The following is a 22293-nucleotide window of genomic DNA, read 5'->3' as shown; positions in this document are numbered from 1 at the left end:
TTTATGCTGCCTGCAACATCCTCCAGCATGACCCGTTTGGTGGTGGGTCAGTCATGGTGTGGGGGAGGCATTTCTTTGCATGGACATACAGCCCTTCGTATGCAGCCAGAGGTACCAGGATGAGACCCTCACACCCATTGTGAGACCACATGGTGCAGTGGGCTCTGGGATCATATGGCTGAAGTGTGTCGGCAGTTCTTGCATGACGAGGGTGTTGATGTTATGTGTGTTAATAAAGTTTGTTGATGAGAATATTTCACTAATTGGGACCTAGGATGTGTTATTTTACTGTTCCCTTTAATTTTATGAGCAGTGCAGATGTTTTCTAATTCCGATCAGCTGTGGTTAAATGAGTATAGAGCTTCTTTTTGTAGATGGTGTTGCAGCTTTTATTTTGAACATGGATATTAACTTTATTTTGTAGCTACCTGGACTCTTCCGTTTCCCTACTCCATGTTTAGTGTAATGTTGTTTACCGCAAGTGCTGTGTATCAAAGGCGGTGCGAGGGGCAACCAGGAGTTTTGCGCAGCTGAACGGTTGCCATGGGAGACTAAAGGATTTCTCAAACACACACGAACGAGTCATTGAAACAAACCAACCAAGATTGGTTTTGATGAGGGAATAACACCAAAACATGATGTGAAGCTCAAAAAAGTAGACGTCACATAATACCGGCCCTTTAAGATATGCCTCACTGTCATATACAGTAACATCTAAAATCTAGAATGTTTCCATTAGAGATTTTAAAGGAGGAAATTCCAGCCCACACCGTGACTCTCTCTCTACCAAGAATTTACTAATAGCATGTCTATGTGAAGGTCAAAGGTCATAAATGTCAGAAACACATTTATGACATTTATAAATGTCATAAATGTGTATGACAAGCTACACAGACTCACAAGTGTAGCTTGTGAGTCTGTTTGGTCCCATGTTACGAGTGTTGCTAAAATGATTACAATCATATCTCTAATGTCTAAGCTGTCTGATAAATCTTCTCGGGAGGTAACCCTGAACCCATCTCTCTTAAGCATATGAAGGGGGGTGAGGGGGGAAATACATTTATAATGTCATTCTGTGTCTCAGTTGAACTGTGATCATTGTATAATAAAGTGGGAGTTCTCGGGCCACATGACGTGACCTGTCAGTTTCTCTAAGTGATGCTGCCAATGACGAGACGTGACTCGCCTGGGAAACGAGTCGCCGACCTCTAATCAATCTTGGACAGGGTGGTTTGGGGGGGGGGGGGGCTGAGACTGTCACACACCTCGCGCTGTCGTTTGCTCTCCCCACAGGGCCGACTGAAGGTCGCAGAGGGCAGCCTCGGTGCGCCGCTGTCCATCAGCATCAGCGTCAAAGTTGTGATTAAGATTTGTGACAACGGCGACAGATTAATAATCTATTCAGTTAATTTGCAGACACTGTTAATCATCTTGTGATGTGTTTCTATTGCTTACATTAACTCCTATATACATTTAAGAGTACATGTAGGACCTAAACCCCAAAATGTACCTGCACTATATCTGACCTCCTTTAGAATTTGATTTTAAACGGGCATTATTATGTAAAATGTACTTCTTTGAGTTTTACATCATGTTATAAAAACATACCAGGAGTGTTGTCTTGATTCTTTGATGCATGTTTGAGAAATCCTTTAAGCTCCATGGCAACCATTCAGCTGTGCAAAACACCAGAGTGGACCTAGCTCCGCCTTCAAGGATGAAGCTCCTCTTCGGTGCTGCAGCTTCCAAGTTTCTGCCTTCCGAATCCCCCATTCAGATCCTTCAGACTTCTCAGTGGAACTCTGGTAAAAAGGTTGATAAAGGGTCAATAGAGAAGCGATATCGTGATGACTTCCTGAAGGCAGAGTCTCAGAAAGAGCAGGAGTTTCTTTTTAAAGAAACAGAGGCCCAATTTCAAGGTATTAAATTACAAAGTAAAATTTCTTATAAGTCATATGTGACATTTATAGCATTTTGACTGAAGTGCTATATTTCTTCTTGATTATTGTATAAAATGGCACAATGTGCCTGGAAAACATATAATATTGCACCGTTAAATAATTATTGGTTTATAGCTATCTCTCTACAAAAAAGCAAATATGTCAAAAAAAAAAAAAACAAACAAGGTTTTCTGTTTAACATTTGCCTTGTCCTGTCTTCCTGTGTCTCCTGCAGTCTGGACTGACTTCAATAGCTAGTGTGATGAACCAGCTCAATGAGGTCACAAATTAATTTTAAAATGATCCCCGAGAACGCACTATAAGGATTATTTATTTTAAACTGCATAAAAAGCAAGGCCATCCAAATAAAAGCTGCAGCATCTGAATGAAGACTGAATATAAATTATTTTTCATTCAAGACGTGGGTTAACTGGACGTTATTTTGACCATCTACCTACATACTTTTGATCATCAAAACACACTCCTCTATGGCTGCAGTAATCCACAAGGTCAAACGCCACTTACAGCAGAAGAATATGCTTTCTCATCAATAACATGCTGACAGAAAACAATGGTTTAGCCTTTGAATCAGTAGGAAAAAGAACAAATTGAAAATGTTAAGGTCACTAAGTGTGTTTTGGTAACTTCTGAAAATTACATTTTCTGACATCAGTAAAATTTCATATAGCTTTTTCCTGAAAGCTGTTTATTTTTCTTTTCTTTTCTTTTCTTTTTGACTGAATCAGCTTCGCCCTTTTGTGTTTATGCCATTAGGCTCGCTACTCTCTTAGTGTTTTATTGACAGCTTGCTATGCAAACTGCAGGTATCTCTGGTTAATGGCTGAGAAAATGTCAAGCTACAGCTAATTTCACAGCGATGACTTAATACACAGTGTGTGCAGTTGTGTAAGTGGGTGTGTGGGTGTGTGTGTGTGTGTGTGTGTGTACTGTACGGTTGCTGCATATTTATGTGTCGCATTTAGATGTACTCATGCAACGTTCTGTTTTAGTTATGCAGACAGAGAAAGAAAGAGGGTTTTCTTTCAAATTCAGTATAAAGAGACGTTTAGAACTAAGGAAGGCATTGGCCAATAGACTGTTTCCAATGCTGATTAAATTACTAAGGTCAAATGCTGGTAATTTAGTTGACTGATTTCACTAATTTGTAATGGCCACACCAAAACATTGACTTTGTTGTCCCTGAGCCACTTTGTAACCCATCTGGCTGTTTGCTTAGAGCCGTTTTCCATTTGGAAGACACATTTGGGTGAAAGCCTCAACTTCCTGGCTGATGTCTTTCTTCATTGCGTTAATATTTCTATTGAGTTTTCCTGAGTTTGGTCAATTATGCGGTCAATCATGTTTTAGAATGTTAAAAAAAAAAGGCTGTTTTTTTATTTGACAATATGTAGATCCTGAAAAAGAATCAAACTGCAACTATGTGACAGCAGAAAAGAGGTGGTTGATATGCGAGTCTGACCACCAGTCAGGAGGAAATGAACACCGTAGAGAAGCATCATAGCTGCAGTGAAAAGGTTTTAGAGATGGTTGGTGTGACGAAGGCGGGCAACGGAGAGGCAAGACTTCATCCTCTAAAGGAAGCCGTTCAAAGAGGAGTGTGCCATCAACCTTTTGTATTTTGGCTTTTTCCCATTTCTGTAACCTTTGAGGTTTTATGTCTTGTGAGTTCACAACTTCTAGAATGGCATTCCTACATATACAAAAAAAAAGTGTCTCAGAATGTGGTGATTTCAACTTTCACTCTTTAAATGGAATAATTTATTTATAATTTCATCTTTAAAGATTGGGATGATGACAAAGAAAATGGGGTCTGATTATTTAAAATGGCATAATTTTTAAGTTTTTAATTTTCTGAGAGTCCGTTATTATTGTTATGCATGTGACTAATTCTTAGGAGACTCCATATCATGGGGTCAAGGTTTCCTGCAGGATCTTTGTGTTGACAAACTGAAAAGAAAGAAATCTTCTTGTTTCGTCTTGGTCTCTTTTTACTGAAATGCCACTTTCATCTTTGTGTCTCATGGTAGCCAACAGAAAATCACAAAACTCCAAATTTCAAGGACCATATACATCCTGTTTCAGATATCAATCTTTAGTTACTGTCTAAAAACAGACAGCATGAAGAACAAAATCTGCTTCATTTCCCACCAGTCCACTTTGTGTGTGTTTTGCATAGCTCAGACGAAAACGGGACATACCCTGCCCTTAGTGAGCGCCGGCTGAGATGGCTATCTCGGCCTGGACCTAGTCTATTACATTTGAGGTCAGATACAGATCAGACTAGATATTCCCCTTCTTTTTTTTCTGTTCAGTATCTCCAAGGAGATCTCTGCAGAGAGACTATCTCTCAGGGCTTGGCTTATTTTATTACGAGTGTGCATCAGGCTATGAATGGCTGCTAGCCGCAGCAGGGGAACATCTCTTACACGCAAATTAAATGGTCCACAAGCTAAGCAGGTGCAATTCCAAAGCCAAGAGCCTGGAAATGTTTTCAATTTAGATCTATTAACTTTCTTTTTTTATACTGTATTGTAAACCACGGTTTATTTAAGGCCCCTTAATTACTTTGCCACGGTTGAAACGGCTTCAGGGTGGCTTGTTTAGAGCATTATGTCTGCATCATAGAAATTGTTAAGCCAACAAAAAAAAAAAAAAAGGCCAAGGCATTCTACCTGTATTACTGTCTACACCCCACACTGTAGTTATAGCAATATGAATGATTTTTTGTTCCTTTACTTACAATGATACATTCTACAGACTCAATTTAAGATGTGTAAATATATATCAAACATTAACATCCATGTTTACACATAGTTTTTAGTTTCATTTTGCTGAAAACTAACCTGGACAGTGATCACATGTCTGACATTTCACTGATACCGCTGTAGAAATAATAATAATAAAAACATCTTTCTACTAATTTGTAACTTGTAAATTCAGGGTGTTATCCCATAATATGATTTAGTGAATAGTATCAGCTCAGGAGGCTTTCACATACTTGCTTTGACAAGTTCCAACTGATATGGTTTTGTGTTTTATTAACTTTATAATCTGATGTGCTATTTAAAAGTAGTTCAAACTCCATATCTGTCCCCACAAACAAACCTCCTGGTGCCATGTCTAATTCTTAACAGGAAGTTGCAGTTGTCTTGACGGAATCTGATTGGCTGACAGTGGCTTAGCTTTGCGTTACTGACGTCGGATCACTTTTTTCAGTAAGGAGGAATCCAACGCCTCACTATTTCAAATCCAGTAACCAGATTAAAGTTACTTACCCCAATCACTGTGATTTACTATTTTCTTTTGTAATGTAATTGTATTTCCTTTAAGCGTCCACTGACCGCTGTTTCCATGCAACAGCAGCAGCTCACCACCATGAAATGTAAACAATGGAGGAAGGAGAGATGCACATTTTGTTGCTGAAAAAAGAGGAATTATTTTGAGTTTCTATCACCAAATACAATTATTGTAAACAGTTTTGGGCTTGTTTTCTTCTAAATTCACTTGTAAATTTAATGAGCTGTGGGCTGCGGTCTTTTGGGCTCGTTTTTGAACGTGAAGTTGCTAATTTGGGTTTTGAAATGAGCAGAGACACATAATAAGGCCCAGAATTTGTCAGACATCCAGATAGTTTTAGTCAGACTCTCCCTGACCATCATTTCCTGGATGATCCATCCTGCTCCATCTTTGTAATTGTCAAGTTAATGTATTACCTGTGAATGACGTCGAGCTTCGCGTTGCGCTCCAGAAAACTGTAAACATCGAGACTAATATGAACAGCGCAATAAACGTGAAAACCGCCATGAATGAACGAGTTGGTAAAGTTGTGCAACTAAACGCTATTATAATATAATAATATTAAGATAAGTGTCACAAATCTGTGCAGCGGGACATCTGAGTTGTGGAACTGCAGGAGAAGCGCTGTGAGCTGGGCTGTGACAGCAAACACAGGGCCGTAAACACAGAACCTGGAGGCTGGGGGAGAGAGGGAGACGGGTTTGGTGGCATGGGGTCTAAAATCCTACTTACAGTATAGTAGGACAAAAGTAGGACACACAAAAACACGCAAAAATTACTAAAGGTATTTTTTTTCCCCTTTTGTATCCATTAAACAATCTCCTCTTCAGTTCAACCTTATAAGAGGAGATGCATGTTGCCATTATAAAATAACTTGCAACTCCTGTGTAATTTTCACAGGTGGCGGAACATTATTGTCAACAGCTGCTGAAAGTAGCTGTTGACAATAACTTAGTTTCCAAATTAAGTAATCAGTAATCTAACTATGTTACTTTTCAAGGAGTAATCAGTAATCTTATCAAAGTCACTTTTTCAAAGTAACTATGCCATCACTGGGGCTACACTGCCCCCTAAGGGTTTGGCATGTTTAAAACTAGGGGGAATTTGTGCAAGTTCATGTCTTTTTGTTTATTTTTTTAAAATGATGTGGAGATATTTGTTTTATGAAGAACTGGCTATGTGTACAAAGCCTTAGTCTCTAAGCTCATTTTCTTATATTCCAAAACCTGTACTCTGATATGTTCAGAATATTTTATTTTAATAAAATATTTTGTCTCACAACAGATCTGCTCTACTTTTGGGTCCCTTTTCAATAAATTCTTCGACTACATGAAAGGTTTTGAGTAAAAGGAAAATTATTTCAAGGTTCTGTCAAGTTCCAAGTTTTGCAGATTTAAAAGAAAGTTCTTAAATCATAAACATTTATTTTGTTTAAAGCATCTAATTTATTGCGGTAGTAGCTGATTGCCTAAAGGCTGGTTTTTACACTTTGGTAATTAATGAAATTACTTAGATATGTGACATTGTTTCATATAAATACAAAAAATGTTCATTATGCAACTCCATGGAATAATTACCTTAATTCACTTTGTAAATCAGGTATAATTTAAGGTTCATTTAAAACAAACAAGGGTAGTTTTTTGCATATCCGAGGTGTTACTATTATTGTGAGGCTTTTCTAAAAATTCTGAAGTAATTAGTCAACAAATGTATAACAGGGAGAGATTTTGACTGCAACATTTAGGGCTTCTTCCAGCTGAAATTCACAAACAATTACAGAAAAAAATATTTAGCTTACTTTTTACTGGTTTTTAGAACAACAAAAGCCAACAACAACAACAACAACAACATATACTGTATGTAATGTTGGAATAAAATTGGCAGCATTTCAGATGTGCAAAACCCTTGGAAATCATGTCCTAAAGCACTTTAAAGTGCTGAAGATCCTAAATGCAAAGAATGGCCAGGCAACATTCTGTTTCATCTAATGTTGTTTTTGTTGTTTGTTTCACAGTGATGAGTATTTTTGCTCCGCTGAAGTGGCAGCAATGTTGCATTGATCAAGTGATAAAAGGCTGAATCCAACAATACAAAAAGCTAAAATCAAAAAGGTTGGAACCTTGATGTTGTATTTGTTGTGTTGGTCAAAGCAGTCGATGGAATCACTTTCATGTATGTGGACACAGAAACTAACTACTGCTGGTAATGAGGGCTTAAAATTGGGTTGAGGAGGATTTTAAAGGAGCAGTATTCTGTGTTTTCCAGTCACATAGTGCAATTTTATAGCACAATCAAGTAACTGCCTTAAGTTGTTAGAAAAATGCTATGTGTATCAAATATGGCTTAAGAAATGTTACTTTCTTAAAATCATGTCTCTGTCACAACGTGGCTCCTCTATAAACCCTCCAACAATGTGTTTTTTTTTGTTTGGTTGTTTTAGTAGCATTTCACTGAGAAGTAGCTCCTATAAACAGCTCGGCTGAGTCACAGTTCCACAATTAGGCGTTTGCCAATTGTTGCTCGCTAGTCTTCCAGCTAATTGGTGAGCCGGTGGGGGGTTGAGGGGGGCGGTCTGCTCTGTGAGGCAGAAGCAAACTGCAGCTCAGAGGAGGATCTTTGCCTTGAAGGCGGAGCTAGAGCCACCTAAGCGTTTTGCACAGCCGAACGGTTGCCATGGGAGATTAAAGGATGCATGAAAGAATCAAGGCGACACTCCAGGTGTGTTTCTGATGAGGGAACAACATTAATAGATTTTACTTAACACTGCCCCTTTAAAACATCTCAAAATGTGAACATGTTGAGCTGAAAATTGTTATTTCGAACATGATAGAAACATAAAATCACACATGAACAAGGAATGCAAAAGACATGTTTGTACAATAATCTTAACATGCTCGAAAAGGAGTAGGAAGAAGTAAGAAACTAATCAACTCCTACCCCATAAACTCACAATATTTTCAGATGGACCCCCATTATTAAAACAATATATATATTTAAAAAATGTAACTTAATTTTATTTACTAGATTCTCAGGGTAAAAAAACCCAATTTCATAAACAATAGTTCATAGATGTCACCTGCAAACTAATTCTAATAATCATGTCCATCATGAATGTGATAAAGTTTCTCTCCAGAAAAAAAAAATGTTTATTGCTTTTGTATTTGAAAGTTTTTCACTTGAGAACAATATGTGACAGTGTCACATGTTACCTTAGACTGAAGAGAACATTTGTAAAGTTAAATGTGACATGCTTATGTGAAAGAGTGCAGCGGCAGTGTGTTAGTCTGGAAACATTTTTTTTTTTTTTTTTATAGACAGGGAGATAAGGATCAGACTTCAGGAAGATAGGAACCAAAGCCCAGGGTTTGTCCTTCTTCGGTATGTGAAGGACAGCTGATATTGATTCTGCTGGCCTGATTATGTGGCAGCATACAGTAAGATTTATAGAACTGACCAAGACCTATTTTAAAATGTTATTTCTATGACACAGAGATTTATGAAACATTTAATAATCTCTAAATCCTCTGGCCAAACTAACAATGTTGTTGAAATTGTCTTTAAACACGGAGGAGCACTGTATTGATTTCATTTCTCCTGTCGGTTGTTTGGCCAAGCTATGCTGTTCAGCCGAAAGGTCAAATTTACAGAAAAGCCCCAGTTAATAATAATAATAATAATAATAATAATAATAGTTCAGTTCACCGAAGAATGAACTCGTTCACTTTCTACAGCTGGGAAAATAAGTTTTGAACACCTGAACATTTTTCTGAGTTTAAATATCTCTAATGGGACGACGGCCATGAAATTCACAGTGTCTGTTAGCAACAAACCAAAGTGAACAAGACGAAATGTACTTTTTGTCACCTGAAGAGCCCAGATTTAAAAGTCTAATTCTTAATATTTATTTTATTTTTAGGATTAAATAAATAAATAAATAAATAAATAAATAAATAAATAATTTAGTCAAATGCTTTAGAAAACAAGACAAATTAGAAATTTTGGGTGAAAGTCATTTCTTTAAAATAAAACCCAGAATCTGTTTAAAAATTATAGTGAACTTTTTTTTTCTTTTTCAGTTTTTAATTGTCTGTTAGAGATCAGGGTTTTGTTTGTACAGCACTTTAGGAAACCTGCTAATTTTAAAGTGCTTTATATATAAACTGGATATAGAAAATCTAAAGTCAGACCAATTAAATTAAATGATCTGAAATGTTAATTCGGTAACAATATGTGTAAGATGTCCAAGAGAAAAATTAGAAATGGCAACGTATTACATTCCTGCTTCTCTTCATGACCTGACTGTATCTCCATCTAAAATAAAATTTAATCTCTTACTTTGTATAGTTAGAATAAACTCAGTTTTAAAAAAATAAAAAATTATTTACCAAATGGGAGAGAATTACTTCTCTCTTTTTTTCACATTTTCTCCAACTCATTCCAGGGGTTAGGGTCAGCTGACAAACTTTTGGAATGAGTTTGAAGATAAAGTTACTGGGGCAAAAACTGGAGCGATTACTGGGAAGGTTGAGAAGTGTGTGAAGGCAGGGAGGAGTTTTGCCAATGATCATCTTATAAATAAACTGAAATAAAACGCAGCGTCCTGTGGGGACGGAGTGATGGCCGGCTGACAGGCGAGTGCAGATTACAGTGAGACCACCTGAGGCAAAACAGACTGCAGTATAACAGGCGACATCCAGTTCCTGTGGATATTGTCTGTGATCTAAAACAGACGGTTTTACCGTCGTGTAGGGTAAGAGTGAAAAATATTGTGACAATACAAAAAATTAACTATTGATGGGATTTTACAAAGTACTGAATTAATGTGAGTGTCAAAGGACAGGAGCTAGGTATTTTTATGAACTGATAGGTTTCAATGCCGTATCATTCAGAGTGGATATTCAGAGGACAGTGTGAGGTTAGTGATGGTTAAAAATCATTTGTCTGGTTTGACGTTTGTTTCATAAAAGATTGGAGAAGACGTGTTGAAAACTGCATTGTAAGAAACTCAATGGAACTGTAAGGATTTGACTAGAACGTACAGAACAGTGTTATCAGCATAGAAATGATTAAAATTTCAGATTGGGTTGACCTGGGAACGCTCAAAGTCAATATCATAGGGTCAGACTGGACAGTGAAAGTCTCCAAATGACCAAAGATTAAATCACACTGTGCATTTCTTTAAAAGAACAATTATTTTAAGCAGGCTCATTTAGGTCAGGAGTGTCCAACTCCAGTCCTTCAAGATTTAAGATGTGTCCTTGATCAGACATCTCCATAGAGATCTGGCAATGAACCAAATGACTCGGGTGTGTTGACCCAGGGTGACCTCTAACACATGTTTAACATGTTGAACCCTTAAGGCCAGACTTTGAACACCACTGCTTTGGGTATTTCTGCAATACAGTCAAAGCCTGGCTCTGAAGCCAGACTGCATAGGGCTAACACTATTGTAATATTCTATAGAGCGACTTCACTGTTTAACTAATTTTGCAAGAGGTATGGCTAAATAGAGGCAGGTCTGTGTCTGTATTGGTTTAATATGTCATATCACTGAAATGAGGGTGAACAGCCACAGATTTCCAATAATGGGGAAGTTACAAGTTTGTAGGGAGGGTTAAATAGATCAGTGGCAGGTGTGATGTCATTTACTGCTAACCTCAGAAAGAAAGCATCTAGACCAGAGGTCTTCAACTCTGGTCCTTGAGATCTACTGTCCTGCAGGTTTTGGACCTGCACCCACAGCAGTTCAAAATAGAAGTGAGACTTGCGTATAGGGAGGGCATTGGTATGTAGAGTTGACTCATTCACCTGACAGCAGCAGCTAAACCATGTGAAAATTGTTNTTTTGGACAGAATCACAGAGGCGGTCTAAGGTTGTCAGCTGATAGCAAGGGCATAAATCCCAGAGGTGGGGGGGGGGTCCGGACCCCCCCAATCTTGGAAAAGTCTAGAATTGTCTCCCCAAAGAAATCATTAAAGAAACCCTCGTATTTAAACAATATCAATATAAAAAAAGGCAATAGAAACAAAGAACAAAGTAAATCTGCCATTCATCTAAGAACAAAATAAGAATTGATTTTTAGGTCCCCCCCCACCATTGTTAGAACAATGGTTCAGTCCATAGTGTAGGAGGAGCAACAGCTAACAGAGGCTCTGTTAGAGTTAAAGCGATTTTTTTTATTTATCATTTTCCTAAAAACAACCTGATCTTACCAAGAACAGTTTCTGATCTCACATACTCACATTGTTCACTTTGCTTTTCTTGGTCTTGTTCTTTGTTGCCGATATGCTGCCGACTGCTGCAGCTCCTTCCAGCTCATCTGCCTCAAACTCAAACTCCACAGTGATCTTCCTCTTCTTGGTGTTGGCTGCAGTGCTGATCAGCTCAGCTTCCACTGCCGACTGCTCTGGGTCTGCACCGCCGCCGTCAGCTGACAGCTTCACACACTTCTTGCGTTTCTGCATGCGTTGCAGGCTTCCAGCTGTGATCTGAGGGCTGCCAGCCCCCTCCCCTCCTTTGTGCCGGTTCTTCCCGTTTGCTGCTGGTGGTGACTCTCCAGTGACAGTCTTTTTCATCTTCTGACTCTTCTTCTTGGCTGATGTGGCAGCGTCTGTCGTCTTGAGTTTAGGCGTTAAATCGTCTCCTGATGCTTCATCACAGCCGGTTTGTTTAGCCTCCGTTGCTGTGGTAACGTCATTCCTCTGCAGGTCCCAGGCAGGCTGCTTGTTGCTCCTGCCAGGAGCCGCAGCAGTAACCTTGGCTGAGGCTTCCTGACCTTCCCCTGCTGAAGTGGACCTCTCTGTTTCAGCCTCAGTTTTCAGGATCTTCCTTTTCTTCTTCTTCTTCTTGTTCCCAGAGAGCACAGCTGGTGCTTCAGAGGGCGTGTCTGATGTAGCAGAGGTCAGCTGCTGCTTTCTGTCCGTCACCGTGGGATCAGAGTCATTGGTGGGGGGAAGTGGCTGCAGCTGAGTTTCTAATGGAGCCTCTGAAGTGGAACATGGACTTTGTTCTACTGAATCTTCTGAACATCCTGCAGGTTTTGAGTCGGCATTGTGATTCTGTGTTTTCTTCTTTTTCTTCTTCTTCTTTTTGTTATTAACAGGTGCATTTGCAGCTTCTATGTTGTTACTCTGCCTGTCGAGTGTTTCCTGGTATTTCCCTGCAGAAGCAGAAACAGAATGGCTTTATGGCCTGGAAGTCCTGAAGCGAAGAACAGTGCAATCTAAATAACATCGCAATTAAAACTGGGGCTACTTGTCTTTTTCATTTACCAACTCAAGATTCCTTGACCTGATGGTACCAGCTTGCTTCTAATCTGCTCTTAGCTGTGCCATCATGAAAAGCTCCAGGCTAGAGGCGCTTTTCCACTGGTAAATTGCTCTCTAACCAGTTAACGTGCAGTTTGACTCTAACCCAGGTAGAAGAGTGTGTGTGTGTGTGTGATCAACTCTCTGCTGATGTTTGCAGCAACACTCACCAATGGAGAACCTCCAGGTTCTGGTTCTGATGGACTCAAATAAACCCAGATATTTCATTTTGTCTTACAGAAATTCATTGCTGGTTCAAACATAATTATAAAGACTCAAATCAGCTGATTATTTCACTATACATATATAAATATAACTACTTTCTGGCACTGTGTTTTAAATATGCAACCCTTTGGATTTAGTTGCAGTCAAACCAATATCCACACCTGAACTTTATTTAAAAAAAACAATGGAAAACTAGAATTCACATCACAAGTTAATTGTGACGTTTCCCTCCACTTTACATGGACGGATCCGTCATTTTACTAATTGCTCTTTGTCCCGAGGCGCACCGGGAGGGGCGGCACCAGGATCAGTGACGGCCCGGCGTGTCTTGGCTGCTCCATGGTGCCGAGGGGAAGGAGAGAGAAGGGACTGGAGGAGCGGTGAGCTGACTTCTCCACCTGGCTCCACTTTTCAGACTGGCTCTTGTCTGTCTTGTTTCCTCACCCACTTTGGTTTTACTTTGCTTTTGCAGGACTCCCCTGCTCACAGCACCAGCTGCAGTGTTTCCTGCTTTATTTTAGGTTTGATGCTCAATAAAGAGCTTATTGATTGTTGAAACCCGTGTCTCCTTGGTTTTTGTTGAGGCTCAACGATCCAGGGTCGTAACATAATATTATGTGGTTCTGGTGTTTTACACTGTTGGCTGGACTGCAGCTCGGACAGAAAGCCGACCACAGCTGAACCGTTTTTCTGTTTCTAGCTCTGTGTTCTTCAGAGAGATGAGCCGCTAGCAGCGCCGCTAAATCACAGTCATCCTCCTCCTGTGCTGCTCCTGATTCAACTCATCATTGCTCCTCTGATAGCAGACAGCAGCTCTGCGGTCCACAGCTGACCTTTAATGTTTGAGGTTTTCATTGATGTAAATCACGAGCCAATCAGCGAATGCGGTCAGCTGTCAATCAAATCACTTCAGTGCCACTCGTACACAGTCACAATGGGTTACCATAGAAACGTCTGGCGGCCCCAGCAGTCAGGAATCTCTGAAATAGGTGAGCTTAAAGAGAAAGCGTCAACACTACACTGTAACATGTTGTGTAGATTGGTTTGTTTTAGCTACATTTCATGACATTTAAAGTAATTTTGTGAATATCAATGATTTGGATTTACACCAGGAACCAAAACACCAAGACAGCATCATGTGAGACTTTTAGACAGAGAAATTAACCTGCGTCAGCTTTGCTCTTCTTCCCTGCTGGTTTCCCTTTCTCCTCGTCATCCTCATTGCGAGCCGGTCGCTTCATCCTCTTCCTGCTCCCAAACATGTCGTCGTCCTCATCTGTGGAAACCTCCTCTGGATATTCATCCTGTGGGAATATGCCTGAGAGGGAAGCGAAGAGTCAGACGGTGTTTGACGCAAGCAGGATGTTCGCGTCAAACACTGCTCTGACTCGTACCTTCACTGAGATCACGCAGCCTGAACGGAAAAAAGAAAACACAACAAATTTGAATCAGCAAACATTAGCGCTATTTGAACAAATACCTTTCAACAAGCTGACAAAACCTGATCACTGCCTGCTCCGGTTGCGTTCTGCGCTTCTACTCACACTTTGATGACTCTGTAGAGTTTGTGTCGGTTATGTCCGGGTGTGTTGCTGCGACTCGCCAGCTCAAACAACTTGTCTGCCAGAGCAGCATAGTCGAACTGAAACACACATTGCAGACCATGAATCACAGCAACCACTAAGAAACCAAGATTAACAATAAGAGACGGCGTTTGTTCACATCACTGGGGGCTATGTATGGGCTAAATGTATATGTTATTTTAGTGCTGTGCTGCACAGCAAAGGGAAAACCCGTTGAAGTATGGTACATCTCAAAACCACATTTTTCTCGCTCTCTGTATCGGCCAGAGAGGACAAGAGGGCTCTCTAACTGCTTCAACAGCCTTTCTATGCACACATTCAAAGAATAAAAGGAGTGATCTCTAAACAGACAGACGTGCTTACCTGCAGAACCGGTCCAAAGTCTGCATCTGACAGCTCAGAGTCGGCGTCCTCCATGTGAAGCAGCTCCTCATCACTTTCTTCTCCTGCTTTCAAACGACTCCCTGCGAGCAAAGAGTCCAGGTGCCACAGTGAACTTTAGTAAAACACCAGTCCAGGTTAGAGGTGGGAGCTGCTGAGTCAGGATGCACCGTTCATCAGCCTCCCCTCTCTGCTCTTACCGACTGCGCTTCTCCTCTCATCTTCCTCCTGTTCGTCATCTTCCTCAGATTCCTGCCCTGAATCAGACTCCTGCGCCATTTTCACCTCCTTCATAAGGTCCCCCACAGCAAAAGGAGCCTGTTCAATGATGGTGCTGAAGAGGCTTTTGCAAATAGCGCTGAAAAGCGCATGGCTGGAGAGACAAACAGGAAAGCTGTCAGGAAAGGAGGACGGAGCCGAGCAACTCTAAATGAATTCTTCATCCTGAGCACATGGAGGAAAACTTACTTCTTGGTTTTGGCTGCTTTCCTGCAGAACGGCTCTATGAAAATCAGGTTCTGATCAGCAGTGAGCTGCAGGAAAAAGCAGAGTCTGATTAGCAAGCCACATCCACAAGAGTCCAGCACCAATATCATTTCTCACGATCCAAATCTAAATCTTTATTACATTCCAGATTATGATCTAATTTTAAAAGCAGTACCGAATGTCCAGGGTTTCCCCCCATTGTGCTACAAACCTGGCAGACCAACAGAATTTACTTGGATTAATCAGAAGTGTAAAAATTGATATTGTATTTTTTTTTATTTGTTGTTTATAATACTCTATAGTTGTGGGCATAAATAGCATCTTAGCGTAACATATGGCAGTTTTCTGGGGGAAACTGCCATATGAAAGCATTTCCTATTACCTACATGCTGTTCATGCAAACAGCAGCTACATGTCTCCACCAGAGGATCTGAAGTTCCTCTGGCTTTAGGTTACAAATCCCTTAGTCGCCATGGTTACCAGTGGTGGTTCTATACCTCTTCAGCACCAACAGCTGCCAGTTCCGTCATGTAAAGGTCCAAGATGTGCAGCAGCAATCCCGACGGCGTCTCACTGTCCTTTTGCAGGAGATGACACTTCAGCAGCTCCAAAAACTTCCCGACCGCACTGAGAAAAGCAGTTATTTATTTTACACGCTGTCAGAGTTTGTAAATGGAAGTTTTTTTCCCCAGATCCTTTACCTGCTTTCCCAGTTTCTCCTCCTCAGGACGTCAAACGATTGTCGGAACATAAAACGAACCAGCTGGAGAGGGAACGTTAAACATTTAGAGAAGCAAACGCCTCCGTTTACAATGTTGCATATCTCTGCTGTACTGATAAAACAACTTAAGATGCAAAAGATCCAGCTAAGTTTTACATGTCCTCAATTTCAAATCATTCTCTCACCATTGACGAATCCTGATTATGGCCATATTTTAACAGAAAGACTTGAGTGTTACAAACATCTGTGAGTTTGTCAGTTTATTGTTCAAACTAATGGCAAAAGTGGCAAAAAAAAAAAAAAAAATCAAGGTCCTTTTTCATTACAAAAAAGAAAAGGATGAACTGCAGATGAGTTTACTGAAGTTAGATGTGATGAAGGAATCTGATCCAAACATCGATCAGTTCTGATCTTCGTGACCCATCCCCAACCCTAAGGCTGCACAGCTGGGATTATTATGTCACACTAAAGGAAGTAAAATATTATTTGCTAGGATTTTTTCCACAGAAAAAAATTAATTTAAAAAATTTACTAAGTGCTTTTAAAACATACAAGTAACGCACAAAAAACATCAAATTAAATCAAAAGCCTGTCTGTACAAACGCAGCTGCAAATGGGTTTCTAGATGCGTTTTAAAGCAATCCTTGGAATCGACAACTTAAAAACGATGAGAGCGCGCCGCAATCGGGGAGCAGCAGCCTGAAGCGGCCGATTACAACAAGTACTTTTTATGTGGGACTAACAAAGACACTGATCATCAAACCTCAGTGTTCGGCTGAGGTTTAAACACGTAACCAAGAAACGGTGAAGATATGTGAGCTTCCCTGTGTGTCCCTGTTAAAAGTCTATGCAGTTTGCATCACATCCAAGCTGTATTTGGATCCACACTTCAGGTGCAGCGATAATTTTGTGCTACTCCCCCGATCTGTCAGACCTTTGTTTATTTTTTTTTCCGACATCTGCTGGTGTCTGCCAACGGGAAACCACCCGATGACATGATCAATTGTGTCAAAAGCAGAGGTAAAGCAAGACTAAGAGTATGTAATCTCCTCAATCAGCTGCCATGAGAACGTCACTTGTGACTTAAAGTGTAAACTTAAAACTGCTTCTCAACTGAAAAGCAAAAGAAATACGTTTTTGTGAATGCACTCCACAAAAATCAGACTGAAAGATGTCAATACAACAGTTTTCTTCATTAATCAACAGAAATTATTTTCATATAGAAACAGTGAATCCCCCACGTGGGTTCTGGGTGAGTGGTCAGTAAGTGATCTCGGTTCTATTGCAAAGAGAACAAACCTGGTAGAACTTGTCCATCCGCAGCCGGTCGATCCCAGTCCACTCTCGCTTCAGGGTCTGGAAGAAGCTCTCCAGGTACATGAGCTCTGCAGGGAAATCACCCGTTAGCCAGACAGCAGGTCTACGGTTCAGCTGTCAACACTGTGAAATGCTGCAGCAGAAACTCACGTTTATCCAGATCCTGGAAGCTGTGGATGAGGGTGGAGATCTGGTTGGACAGCTCCTCCTTAGGAAGCAACAGTGAAGATGAGCTAAATATGACTGGAGCAAGTAGAACCATGAGCTAATGAACTAAAACCAATACAATGATAGTATTAACTAGACTCTCACACAGTGGTTCGAATCCACTGGGTTTTGAAAGCTTCTGGGGTCCCAATTAACATTTGAGTTAAATGGGGGAAAACTGTAGATGCATTTTAAGGCAACACCTCAAACACACCGCTGTCTCGTGTGACATCACGACAGGCTGTGCTTCATCCATGGGTACAACTTCCAGAGGCCTGAGGCAGATGCTGTCATCTGTTTATGCATGTATTTACGGTACAGCACTGTACGGATGTCCGGTCCTTGTACCGTTTATGAGGGAGAATGAAGCCGAGTTATGTGGATCAACCCCAGAATAAACACTGAGGAAAACACTCTCCAGCATATTGAGAAATAAATCAGAATCATATCTCAATAAGCTTTAAGATGAAACCTGAAGGGACGTCACTAGGAAATTAACCTGACACACACACACACACACACCTGTAGCAGAGGCTTGTCCTGCATCCACAGGCAGTAGAAGAGGCCCTTCCACAACTTGAGGAGTTCATCTCCCGTGAATCCACCTGGAAAGCAGACACAGCATCACTTAACCCAGAGATCAGAAGCAACAGCTCAGTGTGAATTGTGACATTAACTGATGCTCTTCGAAATCCGTGACTCAAGATAATCCTATCAAGTGTAGACCAAGGTGCCCAACTCTGTCCCCCAACTTTTAGATGCATCCCTGTTCCAACACGCCTGAATAAATTGTCGAATTCCTTTATAGTTCAGTTCTTCAGAACCATTCATTTTTGGTTCTGTAGGCTGGAGAGGAGAAGCAGCTAAGAGTTTCAGGATAGCAGCTCTGGTGGACTGGACCAGGGTAAAGACACATTAGCTAGGCTAAGACTTGTTTTATCACCAGGAAGAGCCCGAGCTCATGGTCATTGTTTCTAAAATCTGATCGTTACCCTGTGGGGACTGCGGGGCCCCTGTCTGTCTTTGGCTCCCTCCGTATGAGAGCCCGCGGGGCCCGTCCACACGGAGAACGGGACCCGGGGCTGGGGACGTCCAGTTCAGTTAGCCTACCTGCGGCTCTCAGTGAGCGGGCGCTGATGTATTTCCGTAGTTTCTTCATCGCCTTGGTCCGGACGGTCCTCTCGTTGGAGGCTAACCTCTGGGCCAGTTGGATCTCCGGATCCTGAACCGTTGCCATGCTCTCACGTGGATTATTCTCTCTCTTCACACGTTTTCTTGCGGCGCGAGACGATGACGTTCTTCTTCTGGTTCTTCTTCTTTTCTATTACGGCGGCTCGCAAGCAACTTTGAGGTGTATACCGCCACCTACTGTACATGGGTGTGAGCAACACCACTTAATCAGCCATTTCTGCCTGCCATGACTTGTAGCAACCCTCCTCAAAGCTCCTGTGAGATGAGATTGTGCAGAAATAGGAATATAGCATGAAATTATGAAATTGACAGTGTTATTTTACTTTATCTCACCAAAACTAAGAGAAATATCCTTTTTTTTAGAGAAGGATGCAGATATTTTATAACATGTAAAATGAGCATGGTCATTTAATCATGGACTGTTTTTTTTTTAAATAACAGCTACCTCACCTCTGATCATTTTTCTCTTTCTGAGTGAGCATTTGTTTGGTTTAATTGTGATTTTAGTTTAGGATATTTTTGTTTTGAATTTTTTGGAGCAATGCCATGCAGTAGCACAAATGTGCCGCTAGATGGCAGAAGTGAAACATTATGGGACTGACGGTGCAACAATTCTGTGTCGAAAAAGCTCCCCTCCATTCAGATTATCCTCTGCAGAAGCAAACAGATGTTGGGGTGGAAAACAGAATGAGTGCAGGGTTAAACCAAACAAAAGGAAATAAATGTATGTGGATTTAAAAAAGCTAGTAATATTCATACCAGGGGTTATAAAAGCAACAATGGAAATTAAGTCAAAAGCAGAAAGGATATATAACATATATAGCAGTGGTCCCCAACCTTTTTATTACCGCGGACCGGTCACGACTTGGAAATATTGGAAATTTACAGTAATCATACTAAATCTACAGCTTTAATACTGATGTGTGTTCTGATATGTCCTCTTAAAGGCAAACCGACGTATGAAATGGATGAGCTCCATCCTGACTGGGGTCCAGCGCTGAATGTGGGTCACTGCGAGGTAAACGCCACAACATCGGACCGACATGGGCGTCAATTAAAGAGGCGATACAGCAAAACCATCAACAGGTTACTGAGACTGATTTCATTATTTACCCCAGAAGAGGTAAATAATGAAAACAGAGTAGCAGAGGCAACAGAAGAGGAGCAAGTTGGAGAGGCTGAGGAGGAAGAAACCAGGAGAGGAGCTCAGGAAGGCTGCAGACCCTGAAGAGGAACAGGAACCATTTGTGTTGAAATACAGTTGGAAGTGGCTGTTCTCTCATTTAATAATTTAATGTATTAAACATCCATGAATCTTTTGATTCAAGCACTTCAAGTTGCATGTAAACGTGAAGAAATGAATCACATTTTAAGTAACAATTTGATATTTAAATATTCAGGTAATAAACATACATGTAATGAGATTATATTTTTAAATATTTTATGTGATTAAAGTAAACAATTATATAATCAGACATCTGTCAAGACACTGGGTTTTTGGGTTTGTTTTGCTTTTCATTTTATTAACTTTGTGTTTCAATTCACTTTAGTGGTTCATGGTATTTAGTGTAGTTAGAATAATATTATTGCTTTTCCTTGTTTGTCTGAGTCCATGTCAAGCCTTCTTTAATGACTATTCTAGTTATTTCTTATTTCAGCCTCCCTGCAGGGTTTCTAGTAATGTTTATTTCTTAATTTGATCACCATAGGTTCAGTTATTGTTCCATGTCTGTATCTTTCTTTAGTCATTCTAGTTGGGTTATTTCTTTGTTTAGATCTTCTAGTTTCTCTTGCTCTGTGTTCCTTAGTTCTTATTGTTAGATCAGCCTTGTTTCTACATCCACATAAAGTAAGTCCACTGCCTGCTGCATTTGTGTCCACCGCCACATCATGACACAAACCAGATGAAAGAGCCCATCTTTAAACATTTAATGTGTAATTAAACAATAAAGGTGACAAATTTTATGAAATAGACCACACTTTAATAAATATTTGTTGTATTTAACATATTTCAGGTAAGTGAACATGTAATGACATAGATCCTGGCCTAGAATTTTATGCAATTGAACATTACGGGTAACAAGTGATGATCATCTGAGGTAATACATTTTATGAATTTTCTTTTTTTTTAATATAATTCTGGTTAAAAAATAAAAAAGGGGTCAAAATGGAATAAAAATATGCCTAATCTATATAGTTTAATAGAATAATTGTACACAGATTTTGAGTTAATAGGTTACATGACCTACAAGCTAAGAAAAATAAAAAATTTTGACTGCAGAAATAGCTAAAAAATATATAAAAGGTGTTCAAATGTAATAAAGGTGAGTGTGCCTCATCTATACAATCTAGTAGAACAATTTCAAGCAGATTGAGTTAATGGGACACAATTTGGAAGCTACTGAAGAAAACATTTAATATTAAAATTATTGAATATGACTTAAAATTTTAATAGAGGATAGTGTGCCTCGTGTAATAGCATGAATGTCCACTTTTTGGTATCAGTTGGTCACAAGACAAAGCATTTATGCACAGGAGTGTTCGGAAATTGACAGCAGCAATGTGAAACTCCGAGCGCTTGTGGAGAGACTTAAGAACAGCTGGCCGAAATTAGCGTTCATAAATCGGATCAACCTTGAGCTGAACGTCTCTTACTCCGTGGAGCTCGGTTTATCCAGTATCCAACTTGAAAACAACTTTACTGCGGTTGGTAACACAATGAAAACACCGGTGTTCTGAATAGTTTGTTTCGGTCTGTGGACCCCAGACATGGCGCCGAGCGACGAAAACGTCATATCCTGTGACGTCAACTCCAAAGCTACAGCTGATCCGCTGAAGCTAACAGCTGCTCTTGTCAACAGAAATTCAACGGCTTATCAGCAGAGGAGCTAACTGTTGCTAACTGTCGCTCTTCGTTGGCAACAGGCTTTTTTTTTGTTTTGTTTTGTTTTGTTTTGTTTTGTTTGTTGTTTTCGTTCGGCTGGGATCTGGACTAAGGAGTCTCGGATCGTCACTGAACTGAATCTTCCTAAAGAGTCTTGGATCGTCACTGAATTGGATCTTCCTAAAGAGTCTTGGATCGTCACTGAATTGGATCTTCCTAAGGAGAACGAGATGGCGAGCCAACCCCGGAGCTTAAAGACCATCAAGTAGGAGCTACGCCTCCTGCTGGACATTGCCAACCTCGCAACTTGGTATGACCTGCCTATGTTGTCGTGCGTATTAGCAGTGGGTCACTGAAACAGAATTAACTGTTGGATCATCGGAAGAAACAAGACATCAATCTGAAGCACAGTTTGATCTGTCCTTGCTGAATTGTTCTGCTGTGTTGTTGTTTTGCTGTTATTGTTTTTTTTTCTTTTAATTCCTTAAGGGAAACACCAAATAACTAAAAATAGATTAAACAGATTAAAACAAACTGTAAATCAAAATAGATAAATAGTATTAACTAGAACTTAAGTAGAACTAAATAGTATTAACTAGAACTTAAATAGAACTATAACCTAGGTAAAATAAATAGTATCCTTAATTTAGATTTATAAAATACACTGAAAGAAACTGGAAACTATTTTTCTTTGGGATTTTGTGTCATTGTGTGTTAATTGTGTAACATTGT

General features: G+C 40.1%; 2 protein-coding genes across 8 annotated transcripts in view; both read right to left on the bottom strand.

Annotated features, from left to right (window-relative positions):
- The window catches only part of nrxn2b (neurexin 2b), an 825611-nt gene that overhangs the window by 695604 nt on the left and 107714 nt on the right, over positions 1 to 22293 (bottom strand). The window lies entirely within an intron of this gene.
- On the bottom strand, positions 11425 to 18819 carry rrp1 (ribosomal RNA processing 1). Its single transcript, XM_015016914.1, has 13 exons — positions 18597 to 18819; positions 18009 to 18091; positions 17430 to 17487; positions 17262 to 17347; positions 15943 to 16004; positions 15739 to 15868; positions 15224 to 15288; positions 14956 to 15128; positions 14738 to 14838; positions 14336 to 14433; positions 14186 to 14205; positions 13957 to 14109; positions 11425 to 12418 (listed from the first exon to the last, which is right to left on the bottom strand). Exons 1-13 carry the CDS (start codon positions 18721 to 18723, stop codon positions 11490 to 11492), a joined length of 2085 nt encoding a protein of 694 aa, XP_014872400.1. The 5' UTR covers positions 18724 to 18819; the 3' UTR covers positions 11425 to 11489.

The sequence above is a fragment of the Poecilia latipinna genome, unplaced genomic scaffold (assembly GCF_001443285.1).
Source record: "Poecilia latipinna isolate Pla-1442-1.1 unplaced genomic scaffold, P_latipinna-1.0 Scaffold6, whole genome shotgun sequence".
In the NCBI taxonomy this organism is placed as follows: domain Eukaryota; kingdom Metazoa; phylum Chordata; class Actinopteri; order Cyprinodontiformes; family Poeciliidae; genus Poecilia; species Poecilia latipinna.
Note: the sequence above shows the minus strand (reverse complement) of the source record. Positions and strands in the feature narration are given on the sequence as shown.

What these genes read in the sequence shown, in the direction of transcription:
- rrp1 (XM_015016914.1), bottom strand. Translation starts at nt 18,723, where the DNA reads ATGGCAACGGTTCAGGATCCGGAGATCCAACTGGCCCAGAGGTTAGCC. An exon ending in CTTCCAGGATCTGGATAAAC is followed by an intron (nt 17,348 to 17,429) that starts GTGAGTTTCTGC and finishes ATTTCCCTGCAG; the next exon opens with AGCTCATGTACCTGGAGAGC. An exon ending in ACTTTGGACCGGTTCTGCAG is followed by an intron (nt 14,434 to 14,737) that starts GTAAGCACGTCT and finishes TGTGTGTTTCAG; the next exon opens with TTCGACTATGCTGCTCTGGC.